Raw genomic sequence first — 16,168 nt, 5'->3', positions numbered from 1 at the left:
GGCCAGTTTACTAATATGTTTTTGGGCCTGTGAGAGGAAACTGGGGCACCCAGAGGAAACCCATGTAAACATGGTAAGTAAATGTAAACTCTGCAATCTGTGACACGCTGCAATGCGAGAATGGTAGCCACTTAAAGAAAACCTGAACTGAACGTTAAAAGTCAAAATAAACATACACAAGTCATACATGCCTCCTGTATAGTGTACTCATCAATCTATTTTTCCTCTCCTGCATCCTGTTTGTCCACTGTGACCAATGGAATTCTCCGTCCTCCATTTTCAAAATGGCTATTACCCCATAACAGCTTCCTGGTCAGCACACTGTTAAACTGTAACATCGCCCACTTGAGTCATAGGGAAACATGGACACATCAGTTCTCCTCTCAGCTGTAACTGACAGCAACTGATATATTTCAGTTCTGACAAAATGTTGTCAGAACTGGAAGGGATCACTGTAAGAAGAAAATGGGGAGCTTCTGAGAGGAACTGATGGCAAGGTAACTATGTAATGTTCATTTGAGGTTACCTCATGTGTTTATTTTAAATAATTTTACTCAGTACAGGTTCTCTTTAAACGCTATGCAGTTATATGAAAGGAAGTACTGTCTCATTGTCTCATTCACAGTACATAAAGCTTTTCAACAAACTTCGTAAGCCACATCCAAATCAAATGCAATGTCTTATTTATAATTATCTTGTCAGGAACAATCATTAGATTAAGGAACAGTAATTAGAAATTAAAGGATAAATTACCTATTTAATCATTGTATTTATAAAGGACCAACATATTACGCAGCGCTGGAATAATTGAAATAATTATTGAACTAAATATATTAAATCAACTCTAAACTGCCCTTTCATCAACAGAACTGTTATAATGCATAGGCAAACGCAGGGGGGGATTACAGCTGCCGAGAAATTCCCCCTCTGACCAGGGCCGGTGCGATGTCTGGGGACAGGCACAAGTTGAGACACCAGAATATCTACAGGCATCCTGCAGCTCACAGCACTGCCCCCTTTCTTTCCCTGCTACAGTTGACTTTGGATGTAACAACAGCATGTGTACAGAGCATGGAGCTGCAGCGTGTGCACAGAGCATGGAGCAGCAGCGTGTGCACAGAGCATGGAGCAGCTCTGGGGAACTTGACAGAGTCAGGTATGAGCACAGCTCTGTACCCCTGCTGTGTGAATGCTTCACTTTCCCCTTCATTACCAATGTCGGCTGTCCTCATCATTATCTGTATACAAACTATTCCTAATCGATCCCATTGTCAGTTGTTCGGGAAATTACATTGTGTGTACCCAGCATGATGTCCTACCATATCATTATACTGTATTGTGAGTGTCTGAGGGAGACCTTTCAGGAATCCCCACCCTTAAAAATCCTGGGTTTGCCCCTGTAATGTAACACTGTTTTGCCTCCACATACCTTAGAATGGCTGCCTTTTTACATGTAATGAGCCTTTACCAGCATGATTATAAATATACCGTACATCAGCACTGCCCAAATCTGTGTGTGATCGCAATGGCCATCTGTCAGTAATGTTTTGTCTACTCGGGTCCTGCTCGGGTCTGACCATTAATCTGGACAAAGACAGGGTAGTGATAAATTACAGAAAGTAAGCCACCAGACTTTACTCTGACTTTAACCCTCATCCTTTGCTTAACCCTAACTCTTCCAAAAACCTTGAAAGACATTGAAAACTGTTTTGTAAGCTATTAGGGATGTTGGGTGTCTAAATTTAGCAATTTTACAGTACTAAAAACCACTGATTGACATTAAAGAGAATCTGTATTGTTAAAATCGCACAAAAGTAAACATACCAGTGCGTTAGGGGACATCTCCTATTACCCTCTGTCACAATTTCGCCGCTCCCCGCCGCATTAAAAGTGGTTAAAAACAGTTTTAAAAAGTTTGTTTATAAACAAACAAAATGGCCACCAAAACAGGAAGTAGGTTGATGTACAGTATGTCCACACATAGAAAATACATCCATACACAAGCAGGCTGTATACAGCATTCCTTTTGAATCTCAAGAGATCATTTGTGTGTTTCTTTCCCCCTGCAGCTATCTTCCACTGAAGTGTCAGGCTGTTTCTTCCTGCAGAGTGCAGACATCTCTGCCTGTATGTAATTCCTCAGTATGTGAAAGCCCAGTCAGCTCAGAGGAGGATTTATCCAGCTTGTAAAAGATAAGAGAGAAGTGAGAAGCTGCTCTAATCTAAATAACACACAGGCAGTGTGCGGAGAGGGGCCAGGAGGGGGAGATGCATCACAGAACCACAACACTGAAGAACTTGGCAGCCTTCCAGACACAGGCCGACAAGTCTGACAGGGGAAAGATACATTGATTTATTACATAGACTGTGATAGTACAAAGTGCTGCAGTAAGCCAGAACACATTAGAATAGCTTTTGGAACTTGTAGGATGATAAAAAACAGGATGCAATTTTTGTTACGGAGTCTCTTTAAGGTAAAATTGGTGCCTGAGATGGGCCTTTAGTGATAGAATTCCAACCAGGTTTGTATTCTAACTATGCATTTATACAACACTGACATCTTAAGCAGCACTTCACATCCTCACAATGCACGCTGAGGTAGGGCCAGTGCACACCAAAAAGCGCTAGCGTAAAAGCAAACGCTTAGTGCTTTTTGAAGTGATTTTTTTAAGGCGATTCTAGGCACGTGCCTAGTGATTTTCTAAGTATGCCTAGCAATTTTTGGAGCGTTTTGGTGTAGCGTTTTTTTCATATTTTGTTACAGTAGATCTGTAACTGAATAGCTTATGTAACAAAAACGCCTGGAAAACCGCTCTGATCTAGCGCTTTTCAGAGAGATTTTCCACTTTCCTATACTTAACATTGAGGCTGAATCACCTCATATAATCATCAAAAATGCTGCAGGACCCGAGTTTGCGTTTGGGAAAAAAACGCATCGCTCTGGTGTGCTCCATCCTAGTCAAATACATTAGCCAAGCGCTTTTCAAAGCACAAGCATTTTTAAAAACGCTCAGAACCGCTCTTGGTGTGCACCAGCCCTTATTTATATCTCCAACTATTATTGCCCCTGTAGTTGGAATCTAATGTTCTTATCTCCATACTAGTCTGCAACTAGTTTGGTAGGCAGGGCATTTGGGATGTGAAATAAAGTCCCGAAAACCTAGAGGAACGCAATGTAAACACGTGGTGAACCTTCAAATGCCAGATAGCGTCCTTGCTGAAATTCAAAACTGTAACCCTCCCTAGCACTGAGAGGCAACTGTGCTGGCCACTTACATACTGTACTGCCCAGGCGTACGTTAAAAAGGGGCGCTGGGAAAAAAGGGCGCCGGGTTTTTAACGATAAGCATGGATAACGTTTAAAAATGTATTGTACTGTATTTCGTTTAAAATTAATGTTTTTTAAAGTTATAAATCATTAAAGAATGTGCATTAAATCGGCAATTGTAAAAACGTTAATCTTTCGTTTAAATACTGAAACGTATAATAACGTTAAAAAAAAAAAATTACTAAGTAACCCTCTCTGTACCTACCCCTAACCCCTAGACCCCCCTGTTGATGCCTAAACCTAAGACCCCCCCTGTTGGTGCCTAAGTAACCCTCCCTGTACCTACCCCTAACCCCTAGACCCCCCTGTTAGTGCCTAAACCTAAGACCCCCCTGTTGGTGCCTAAACCTAAGACCCCCCTGTTGGTGCCTAAACCTAAGACCCCCCTGTTGGTGCCTAAACCTAAGACCCCCCTGTTGGTGCCTAAACCTAAGACCCCCCTGTTGGTGCCTAAACCTAAGACCCCCCTGTTGGTGCCTAAACCTAAGACCCCCCTGTTGGTGCCTAAACCTAAGACCCCCCTTTTGGTGCCTAAACCTAAGAACCCCCTGTTGGTGCCTAAACCTAAGACCCCCCTGTTGGTGCCTAAACCTAAGACCCCCCTTTTGGTGCCTAAACCTAAGACCCCCTGTTGGTGCCTAAACCTAAGACCCCCCCTGTTGGTGCCTAAACCTAAGAACCCCCTGTTGGTGCCTAAACCTAAGACCCCCCTGTTGTTTTTTTCGTTTAAAAATAATGTAAAAAAAAAGTACTGTTTTTCGTTTAAAAATAATGTTTGAAAAAAAATTGTACTGTTTTTCGTTTAAAAATAATATTTAAAAATGTATAAATCATTTAATAATGTGTAATCATGAGAAGCAGTAATAAAACATTAAGTCTCCGGGCGCCGCTTTTAAAACGTTATTTTTCACCGGCGCCCTTTTTTCCTATCGGGCGCCCATTAAACGATATTTATTATAGGAGTGAATGGCGGCGCCCGATTTGTCCACTAGCCTCAGGCGCCCGAATTTACTGTTTCCACTGCCCAGATGTTTAGTAAATTTAATATGAGTTTGATACTGTGGGTTTCATTGTTTGAGCACAAGTTTTGATGGCTATAATGGGAGCACTTTTCAGCTAATAATGTCCCCATTATTTATATTAACATACAGTAGGTGTGATTTGATGCATATTTTTAGGCATAAACCCTGCTGCATGGGCGAAGGATGTCTTATCCTCGGACTATCAGCTATTGTGCCGTGATGGCACCCGTGCAGATGTCAGCGAGTGGAGACGATGCAACCTCGCTCGGGTACCAGCTCGAGCTGTGGTGGTCCGGCCTGATGTGGATGCTTCTCTCATTTACAAGGCACTTCATGAAGGGCAGGTACGGGGGATTCATTATTATTATTTATTTATTTGTCAAAACTGTAATCAAGGAAACAGATGGAGCTGGGTAAAGCAGAAAATAATTTTCCCTCCCTCTGCTTTTCACAAATACGTAAAAAATGCAAATACATAAATATTTGTATTAACTGGGAGGATGATGGGAACCTTTTAACCTTTTTTAAAAAAAAAAGTATAAGAACTCCTTAAATGAATAAACATTATTTGATTTGGGAAGAAGAGAATTAGGGAAGCCAGTCATGACTGAGCATTCTAAAGAAACATACCCCGATCGGCAACTTCTTTCACCTTCAAAAGAGGAAGAAAAAGTACCACCACCAGAAATTTGGCTGAAGTTCAAACATTTTATTTAAATCCTGAAAAAGTAGATTTAATTACATATTCAATTGCTGGGTGTTACATCTTTTTAAATAAAAATGTAATTAAACATAAAATATACATCTTGTATCTCTTTTTGCTTGATTAATCTTTATCAATTAGCAGAGAGATAAACTCCAACTGCAACTTTACCTTATTATCAAAATACACTTTAGTAATAATAATAATGTCTAAAAACCCATCAAATATATTGCACAATAAACAGCACTTTTGATGTACAGCATAAAGTTTGACATATTACATAACTACTGTATATTTACATTTTCTTACATACACTTCTGCTGTGCTCTGTAAATTAGATAATTTTAATAACCACCCTCTGTAATCCCACAAATGCACAGTTCGGTAGTATAAATATATTTTAAATCAAAGTCAATTTCCTGGAGTATTGTACTATATTATTCCAATATATAGCAGAATAGTTCATCATGCAGTCTTTTGTTTTTTTACACACCTATGGCAGTTATCAATATTATGCATGTATTGTGTTTTTTTTCCATTGTTCATGTGCTTACATGAAAGTGCATTCAGTAATTAGCAAAAGTTGCAAATACAGCTTCAAGTAAGTAAAAATTATAATAGTCTCATGATATTTTTGTTTGTTTTTGTTTTTTACAGCAAAAGTACAATGATTTTAGTTCTGGCTTCAAGATGTTTGACTCATCCACGTACAATTCTGCAAATCTAATCTTCAGAGATGCTACAACAGAACTCAGACTGATCCCAAACCAGACTTATCAAGCCTACCTTGGTGATGACTTTCTCCAAGCAATGACTGGGATAGATTGTGATCCTGACGGTAAGCACCATGTCATGTCATGCCAGCTATGCAATTAGCGTAACACGCATTACCCTTGCAACATTCACATCACCTAGGTGACGTGGGCCACGTTACATTGTGTAATGCGTTGAACGTAGTGTAAATTGCACTGTGCCCAATCAGCACAACATATAATAATCACATGACATAGACAACCAAAAAACTTTGCTAGGACAGTCAATGTGTGAGTGAGCTGTAAACTGAGGAAAAGGAATAGTTTGTTAATGATGACCTCTATTCCAAGCACATACAGGAATTATTACCACTACAGCACCAATAAAGAGCTAATGTATTGACAGGATTGGGGCTTCAAGGCCCTGGTGTGGTTGCAGCCCCTGCATCCACTATTGCCAGGCCCGGATTTACCTCACAGGATCCCAGATAGGCACAGATGTCCTGGCACCTTAGACTTCGCCCTCCATGAACCCACAAACCATGACCAAATTGCATCGCAAGTGTGCTGGCTGGCCCAGCTGTCACTTCTCCTTTACTCTTCTTGCCCCTCATAGGTAGCTACAGGTGTCCTTTAGTATTACGTAGCAGGAAGTACCCTCAATATTAAGTAGCTAGAGGAGCTCCCACGTATTAGGGATTTAGAGGAACCTCAGTATTAAGTAGGAAGAGGTGTTTCTGACTGAAGGGAGATCTGGTCAGTGGAATGCCAAGATTGAGGGTGAATAACCTCTCATTCACACTCTCATCAGGACTCTGTATAGGGAAGGAGGGATAGAGGCACTCTGGGAGGGAAGTGAGCCTACAGTGCCTTATGGTAAATACGGCCCTGCCTATTGCTATGCATTATCCAGGAATACACTGTAAACAGCGCATCTGGACATTGTAATTCATTGTGACAAAGAGATGTGAACATGTCCATTGAGTTCATGCACATTAAAGCATTGCATTTATCTGCATCACAATGTATATAGTGTGAAAAAGGCCTTCAAAAAGGGAAAAGATTCAGTGGTTTGGGAGCAGATATTACCATTGTATCTGTAACTCCCTAAATAGGTTTACCTGCTCTCCTCCTTATGCTGGGACTATGCCAGAAGCTTGTGCCACTCTTCCTTGTCCTCTTCTCTCCAGGGTGAGCATCCAGCACTGAGAAACAAATCAGAGGGCCTCTATAAGCAAAACCTGGATGTCTCCTGTTACTCCTCCAGCTGAAACAAACCCTACTGAGTTGGATCCAGACTCTGGCATAATGCTGGAAATAAAATGAGATTTTTCAGTCGATTTACTGTCCGATCTTAAATTTGATCGATTTTCCTATCTTTTCTTATCAATTTCCATTCACTTCTATGAGAAATCCATCAGAAAAACGATCGAAAATAAGATTGGACATGTCAGAAATGATCTATCAAACCATCTTCTATCTGCTGAAAATACTTAAGGTATATTCCCAGCATAAAACATTCTGCCAATCATGCCTACAATCTCCTACTTCCCTAATGCTAGGTACACACTATGAGATTTTCTGGTAAATCTACTGTCAGAACGATTATTTCCAAAATGTCCAATCTGATTTCCGATCGATTTTCGAGCATTTTCTGATCGATTTCCTATTGAAGTGAACAGAAAATAGAGATCGATCGGAAAATGATCGGAAATCAGATCGGACATGTTGGAAATAACTGATCTGACAGGAAATCTGTCAGAATATCTCATAGTGTATACCAGGAATTAGTCTACTCATAAAATACATCTTACTCCCCTCTATACCCCACTTACACTATACTGTACATCTCCTTCACCTTTTATACATGGCCTTTTCCCCCAGGACCCCACTCATATTATCTCTCCTCTGCACATTATATATCGCAGCTCTCTCCCCTTTTTCACAGCCCAATGTTACTGATAATTAGAAAATCAATGTACTAGAGCAGGGGTCTCAAACTCGCGGCCCGTGGGCCATTTGCGGCCCTCGATACAATATTTTGTGGCCCTCGCTGGCAAAAGCTTCCTTATAGTTCGCTTCAGTGCTCCCAAGTAATCCGCCGCATCCCCGCCGCTAAACGAGGGCTGCAGAGCCCCCAAATCGCCCGGGGGGCAATCCGTCGGCATTTTCTGGAAGGGGCAGAGCTTTCAGCTTCAGCTCTGCCCCTCCTGACGCCAATCGCCGCACGGATCGCCGCCTCTCCCCGCCCCTCTCTGTGAAGGAAGAGTGAGAGGGGCGGGCAGAGGCGGGGATGCGCCGCGATTGTGAAATTCCTTATGCGGCCCAGCCTCATCCTGACTTTGCCTCCTGCGGCCCCCAGGTAAATTGAGTTTGAGACCCCTGTACATGTGCTGTCCATGGTGCTATAGCTAGGTACATTTGCATAATGAACTCCATATGGGTGGAATACTAATGCTAGGTACACATTACAATTTTATGGCAGATTTACCTGCCAGATCGATTAATTCCAACATGTCCAATCTGAATTTCGATCGGTTTTTCAATCTTTTTTTCGATCGTTTTCCGATCAATTTTCTGATTGATTTACATAGAAGTGAACAGAAATCGATTAGAAAATCGATCGGAATTCAGATTGGACATGTTGGAATTAACCGATCTGGCAGGTCAATTTGCCAGAAAATTGTATGGTGTGTACCTAGTACAAGAGGGCCATTCTGCAATGGGGAAACCTTGCCATCCAACATAGTCAATGACTGCAGACGTCTTGTTTATTCCTTACATAATTAAAAAACGTGAACGTCTTGTGTGACTATGCTCCCCACTATTTGTTTTGTACTCTGTATGGAAGATGTTGGCGCTATATAAATAACGCAATATCGACCAGGAACACGATCCCTATCCTGTAGTGGGTTCTCCAAAGGGATACAGACAGAAACAAACAAACAGGAGAGTAAAACGTAAACATAGAGAAGGATAAGAGGCAGTTCAGCATGCAGCATAGCCCTGGCTGTCGCTAGGCTCCAATCCTTTCCTTCTATTTTCAATACTTTCTGATTGATGAGACCTTTATTAGACACAATACTTAATTAGCTAGTCCAAACTTTAGATGTTTCTCAAATTGTCCTTGTGCATTCATTCATGAGCTTCCAATGATCTATACCCCCAACAGGTCGTTTGGCACCCCTTGTGGCTCACCATGCAGAGCGCATGCTACAAGTGGGTGCAGAACAAGGAGAACATGCAAGTAGTTTAGATTTACCTCTTCCTGCTCCAGCAGCAGTCCTGAATCTTCAGTGCAACTTCTAATTCTTCAATGTAATATATTGTAGATCTGCCAAAATCCCTGCGATGGTGCACTACAAGCACTGAAGAGATCTGGAAGTGTGCAGATATGGCCATTGCATTTAGAAACAGGACTCTATATCCATCTATCCAGTGTGTCTCAGCCGAGAATCATGAAGGATGCATGAAACTCATTCAGGTCAGAATAAGCATTTATGTAACTCCAATTCTTCTTCTTTCTTTTTTTTTATCCTCCTTTTAGACAGCAGGCATAATAACATTGCACACCTGATATGCCTGCTCCTACCTGACTATCTTTAGGTTGGAACAAAATCGGGCACTTTTTTTGTGCAAATTAACCTGCAGTGGCTGCATCCTATTTATTAATATGGTTTTGAATGGTTTTCTGGGCCTTTGTGACCCCTCTGGCTAGAATCCCTGACTTTTCACTACATCAGTTTAGTAAATCTCTTGACAGAAAGAAAGCAACAGATGATCAAGGGCAGAGTTTATTTTTATTTTTTTGTCATATGGAGTCAAATATCTGATCGATATCTGCTTAAAATGATTACCAACTACCTCAAAGGGCCAGCCTTGAGGTCATCATAACCAAGATTAGACAGTAGTGGGTGCGTGCTCACTATAAACAGAATATTTATAGGTTAACAGTTTTACCTCTGAAAGAAATACGCAACACTCAGCTGTTGAATTTTATAAAATTATCTTGTTATTAAAAAATTGATAAAGCTTATATACAGGAATATACATCTCTCCAGTTGTTGTCATTCATTCAAAAAATACATTTTCATCCAAAAATACATTTTCAAAGTTCCTTTAGTTAAGAGTCCATTTCAATATATCAAATATTCTGCTGTAGCTTTTATCCTTCATCGATAATTATTGTCTCGAGATTGTACAGTGTATGTTACACACAATATAGCTTTATCCTTAAAAAATGATATATGAAGTTCTATTCTTGTATAAAGAACTTAAAGTAGATATATCTTAATCACTCAAAGCTTGGTAATTATCTCTAAGCCTGCATTTGCATTTGAATAGTAATGCTTACTGATTGTATATGAAATAGAGCATAGAAAAAAGTTATCTAAAAAACTCAAAAAACTGCTGAAGTGTGAAAATGACAAGTCTTTAACTTTTATATAGCTATTGTCAATAAATTCACCAAGAATAATTGCATATTACCTCTCTTGGGTTTCAGAATCACAATGGAAGGTAGTCTCTTGCTAGGCCTCAATCGATCTCAGTAGAGTTTCAGGCTTGATGCTCTAATGTGCTAGCCTGCCAGGCCTTTTTATTGTAATTTTTCCAATATGGCGTCGGGGTAGGGGAATTTACATGAAGTCATGTTCTTTTTATAACATTACCTCACCCTTTATTTTTAGATAGGGATATCTAGATGCCCCTTGTGGTTATATGTGGTAGTAGCAGGCACAAGGCTTAAGGCCTACTGTTGAATACAATCTGTCATAAAGTGTATATTATTGAACAGCTTATTAGATAAGTGTGAACACTATGTGATTAACATCTTACGTATAAAATAGACTTAGCTAAGCAGTGTACATCTTGACCTTAGATGGTTAAATTTACTAACACAACAATACTGCATAACATGTGAACATTTCTTCAATACTATCTCATTTTTAACCTTGTAGGAATAAACAGCTCACTTCCAAAAAATAACACTGAGAAATACAATCTAATTCTGATTCTATTCATACTCACTAATCTTGAAATTCACTCAAATCATCTGCAAATCATTTAACATTTTGTACACAGTCTGGCTAGGTAGATGATCATTTCTCTGCATTAATATGAGATTCTGACAATGGTATTTTCCAAATAGCTTGGAGTGAAGGTTATGAACCAAACTGCAGTGCTTCAGACATTGAACCAATGTTTGTTCCGATGTCACTGTCCATCACTGAGGAAGTATGGCTTCAGATTTTAAGACACTTTACTGCTTTAAAATAGAAAGTTTGAATCACACCCAGGATATTATGTTTATGTGCATGGAGTTTTTTTGTTCTGCCCATGTTGCGTGTATTTACTGCAGGTGCCCCCATTTCCTCCCACATTCTAAAAACATCCTGGTAGGTTGATTAGCTTCAAGAACAAAGAGTTGCTGATCCATGTTGAAAATGGCAATATATATAGAAAAGAAGCATGCAATTACATTGTAATCAGATAGCAATTCCTGGGCAATCTTAAAATCCTTCCTTGCTTAAAGTGCTGAAAATCAGTGCCTCAAAACTCTCCACCTCCACATAATAACTGCTCACCAGATGTAGCCCACCTTTGACTTGCTGGTGGAGTTAGCGCTTAATAGACAACCGTCAAAGGCAAGATGACACACTTTCAGCTTCTCAGCCACTGCTGGCTCTTTAATCCATAAATGAATCTCAATAAAATATAAAAACATTTATAGTGTAATACTGTAAAAGACTGTCTCTGGGCACAATAGACATACACTTTAGAGATGTCGCGAACGGTTCGCCTGCGAACGGTTCCAGGCGAACTTTGGGGGTTCGCGTTCGCCTGCATCAGGTGAACTTTTGCAGAAGTTCGATTCGCCCCATAATGCTCTATTGAGCAAAACTTTGACCCTCCATATCACTGTCAGCAGACACATTATTGCCAAACACACTGGTCTCACTGCTGTAAGCCCGCCCACCCTCCCTCCTTCAAGCAAGGTCCTTATACCATTTGACCCAGTTGTCTGCCTACACTAATTAGTTATGGGACAGCTGCTACAGAGATTTTAATTAGCCTCTTGTGGGCCTCCTCCCTCCTACCACCTCCCTCCTGCCACCCTTCTACCCTTCTACCTATTCCTTCCTTCCTCCTTCCGGAGGGAGGAGGGTCTCATCTGCCAGGGAATTATCCTATTTCAAAAACCAGTATACATCATACCATGGCTGGGAATCGAACCCAGATCTCACTGTGTGGTGGGCAAGCACACTAACCACGGTACCACTACAGTAGTAACTTAAGCTGGCCTAAAAATTACCATTTATGCTCAATGCAATAGAAACATTAGGTTGCCTAAAGGGAACCTTAACTGAGAGTGATATGGATGTTTCCTGTAAACAATACCAGTTGCCTGGCAGTCCAGCTGATCTTTGTGACTGCAATAGTGGCTGAATCACACCCTGAAACAAGCATGCAGCTAATCCAGTCTGACTTCAGTCAGAGCACCTGATCTGCATGCTTGTTGAGGGGCTGTGGCTAAAAGTATTAGAGACACAGGATCAGCAGGCGATTCAGGCAACTGGTATTATTTTAAAAGGAAAAATCCATATCCTTCTCCGTTTAGGTTCCCTTTAAGGATTTGTAGCATAAAAGCCATTCTCACATTGGCTGGGATTTGAACCTGGGTCTCACTGTGTGGTGGGCAAGCACACTAACCACTGTACCACAACAGTTGTAACTGAAAACTATTACTAACATATTTATACTGATTTTTTTAATCCAGCTAAATGCAAGTTCAAAGGACTATTGTTTTCAATCCATTTTGTTCTCAATGTACTTGCATGCTTTTTCTGTAGGTTAATTTGCTTCCCCAAAAAATTTGCCCTGGAGCGTGATGGGCACATTTTATTGCCCCACTTATTCAAATGATCTAAACATGAAAATTAATTTAAATTTACCATGGGTACAATTAATGATTTGCTATGTGGTCCTATCTAACCTCCAATTTAGGTTAGGGGCTGACGTTGTCAGCATTTCTATTGTAATGATATGTTCCCATATCTTCTATGTGCAATATTGATCTTTCTGAGGTTACAGTATGGTTGTTATTTTTGTGATGTGACCAATAAACGTTTACTGCTAACCCCCCCCCCCAAAAAAAAACAAGTAAATAAATGGGGTGGGGGGGGGGGGGGTTACTGAGAAGTCTTGCAGTGTGTAGAATCTGTGTGTAGCAGAACATACATGGTGGCAGCATAGAAAGGACAAGGTATGTTTATCTGTCATTGTCACAGTGTGATCAGAGCATCAGTCAGTAGTGATAGTGTAGTCAGTGACAGTGTAGTGTAGTCACAATTATAATTTTGTGAGTGCTCAAAGGACAGTGTGCTTTTGTCAGTTGATAAAGGCTTGTTAAAGGCCACGCTTTGTCAGCAGTCACAGTGAAATTACAATCTTTGTCAATGGTAGCAGCACAGCAGTCTCTATACAAGGTGACAGTGCAGTCATAGTTTCTGTCATTGGATTGCTGAAAACATAGCAATTGAACACACACTGTGAAAGCTGACAATGCAGTCACACTACCATTAGTGAAATTCAGTCGCAGTCTCTGCTTGTAGTGCTGGTGCGTGAGTGCGCAAGAGAGCGCATTTGCGCAGTACAGGGCGGCCCATCTTCGAGTGCCCCCCTGCAGTGGCAGAGAGCAGTCTCCGACCCATCGGGGAAGTCAGAGCAGGAACGACAGACCAGGAGAAGAAAGTGCAGGCTCTATAGGACCCCAGAGCCTTCCCTCTCCTGTTTTGGAGATTATCTGTTTTTGTTTTTTAATCTGGCTTCAGACTCCCTTTAAATTGAATTACTGAAATAAATGGACTTTTGCACGATATTCTAATTTTTCAGGTTTCACCTGTATATCATACTGGAATGCAAATGTAAAGACGCTGTATCACCAGTTTTTTTTATCATAAATCCTCAATGAACTGCTTTTGCAATGTAATCTCCCAATAATTTAGTTTGTCTACTTTGCAAACTAATGTTATCTATCGATCGCTCCACACTACAATGTTTTGTATATCTGCAAAAAGGATAGTTTTAATGTCAACCATTAAACAATTTTCTGCATAAACAAGTCAAATAGTAACAGTACCAAAACAGAACCTTGTGGGAATCCACTTTCTCCAATTGGGTCATAGTATGAATCATTTATTACCGCTATTTGAATAGTTTCAGCCAGTTTCCAAAACATTTAGATACTTCATTTTCTGAACTAACAGGCAATCATTTTGTACGCTAAGCATCTGTAAGGAACTTTGTCAAAAACCTGTCTAAAGTTCAGACATGTTTACCTGTGCAAACACCTATTTTTCTAAATATCCTCTAACATCTTCATAAAGAGCCATTCACGTCTCTAACGAAATTAAATTCTATCACGTGTGATATGCTAAGAAAACTTCTAAATGACTTTTACATATACCACAATGAACTACAATGACACTGGAAAACACTTTGGGAAGTGCTATCAATCTCAGCAAGGAATGCAAGTGTGATGGGGAGGGTAGGTGAATAGGGGTGCTGTGCTAGACAGGGCTCAGGAAAATAAAACTGTGTATCTGCCTAGCAGCACCTTTAATAAAACACAATTATATTATGTATTAGAATCACTCAGAGAAGACATCCAGGCCACAGGCATATGTAAGCAACAAGGCCTTAGTTGATTAGCGCAGTTCCTCATCCGGTTTAGACAATAATGGATGTACAAAAAATTGAGGCCTGCTGGTTTTTGCCACTGATCCAGCACTTCTGCTAAGGCCACCCAGTGTACATTATACTGAATGAGGCCAGTGGCTGTAACTAGACTTCAGATTTTTTGGGAGACTGGCTGAATCTTCTGGATAGGGGACTGCACTTATCAGTCAAAGACTTGTTCTTTACAAATACTTGTACCCTGGATTTGCCCTCAGTATCTTCGTGAAACAGCAAGTAATCTATTCTTGCATTGCATATACTGAATCCTATTTTTCTGATCCCTGAGTACTTACCCCTGTTTACACCCTGCCAGTGAGCTGCTGGTGCAAACCACTATATCTTCAGATATTGGATATAAAATATAATGTGTTATCTGTAAACAATACCACTGATATTCCTTCCTTATATTTTTCATTTACAGCAAAAGCAGGTTGATGCAGTAACACTAGATGGAGGTGACATTTACACCGCCGGGAAGGTGTATGGGCTCGTGCCAGCTGCTGCGGAGAGTTATTCTGGTAGGTATTTAATCCAAAATGACAATTTATATTTCTAAACTTTCCTTATGTGGATTTTAGTTTCCAGGCTCCACATAAATGCATTGATGTGTAAATATTAAGTTATAAAGCTAGGTTCTTCTTTTTCTAGCTTTGACACAGATTCTGCATACCAATAAAAAGCTTGTAAACTGACTGTGATCATGCTTCTACCACAACAACTAAATGTAATTATTAAGGCTAGGGCAGGTTGCCAGCACTCATTCTCTTCCTACTATTGTTTTGTTTGAAAAGAAAGAATGTTTTTAAATATCTTACCCACTACCTGCTGCTGCCACTTGTCTATGATCTGTTTATAAAAATGTTATTGTGTAAGTCCAGAACACACCTGCTCTCTGGCTCTGTAGAGGTTAAAGTGAACACGAGCAGCATTTTTAGCCCCTGGGGCATCTCCATCACCTATTAAAAATGCATGCTATCAATGTGGCCCATTACTAAAAAAAATCTATTCTACCTCTTCTTTTTACATTTAAATGTTTGTTAGGGGCTTTTATTACCCCACTTTTGCGGAAAATGGCAGCTCCTACAGCTATTAGAAACCAGGACAAACTGCAGCAAAAAAGCTGTTTGGATCCCTTTACTAGCCTGTGTGACAAAAGGCCTTATACCAGAGTCGTCACATGGATATGATGTCTCTAAATACGAGGTATATGGCAGCATATTTGCTCGTATGTAATGTAAAACCTTTTGGTAGGCTCTGATGTGAGTAGAGTGTGACCATTCCTGTATCTCTGAGAAGAAACAAATGATCACCATTGGGTTTCAGAAAGCAGGAAATTAAGGCTGAATTTTAGACAGCAGCCATGACAGGCTGTTTCATTCTGATGCAAAACAAACAGAAGTAATGATCTTTTGAACTTTTCAGAACTAAACCTTTATCAGCATGGTTCAGTCAAACAGATAAGAATGTCTTGCCTCCTATTTACTTTTCAGGACATCAGGCTACATTCACATTCTGTCTCTTTTAATTGCAAAGCCCCCAAGCAAGATATGAACACCAAATTTGCTAGGTATATTGAGGAAAGTTTTAGCAACATGTCAGCAGTCAAACAGAGCTTTCTATGCTC

At 40.3% G+C, this 16,168-nt stretch overlaps 1 protein-coding gene across 3 annotated transcripts in view; it reads left to right on the top strand.

Annotated features, from left to right (window-relative positions):
* The window catches only part of MELTF (melanotransferrin), a 76,105-nt gene that overhangs the window by 41,843 nt on the left and 18,094 nt on the right, over positions 1-16,168 (top strand). For all 3 annotated transcript variants that reach the window (XM_068279316.1, XM_068279314.1, XM_068279315.1), the window contains 4 exons: positions 4,507-4,694; positions 5,711-5,891; positions 9,138-9,289; positions 14,966-15,062. In XM_068279316.1, the coding sequence (XP_068135417.1) occupies positions 4,507-4,694; positions 5,711-5,891; positions 9,138-9,289; positions 14,966-15,062 (618 nt within the window). The remainder of the gene's footprint in view (positions 1-4,506; positions 4,695-5,710; positions 5,892-9,137; positions 9,290-14,965; positions 15,063-16,168) is intronic.

This window comes from Hyperolius riggenbachi, chromosome 4 (genome assembly GCF_040937935.1).
Source record: "Hyperolius riggenbachi isolate aHypRig1 chromosome 4, aHypRig1.pri, whole genome shotgun sequence".
NCBI classification, from domain to species: domain Eukaryota; kingdom Metazoa; phylum Chordata; class Amphibia; order Anura; family Hyperoliidae; genus Hyperolius; species Hyperolius riggenbachi.
Note: the sequence above shows the minus strand (reverse complement) of the source record. Positions and strands in the feature narration are given on the sequence as shown.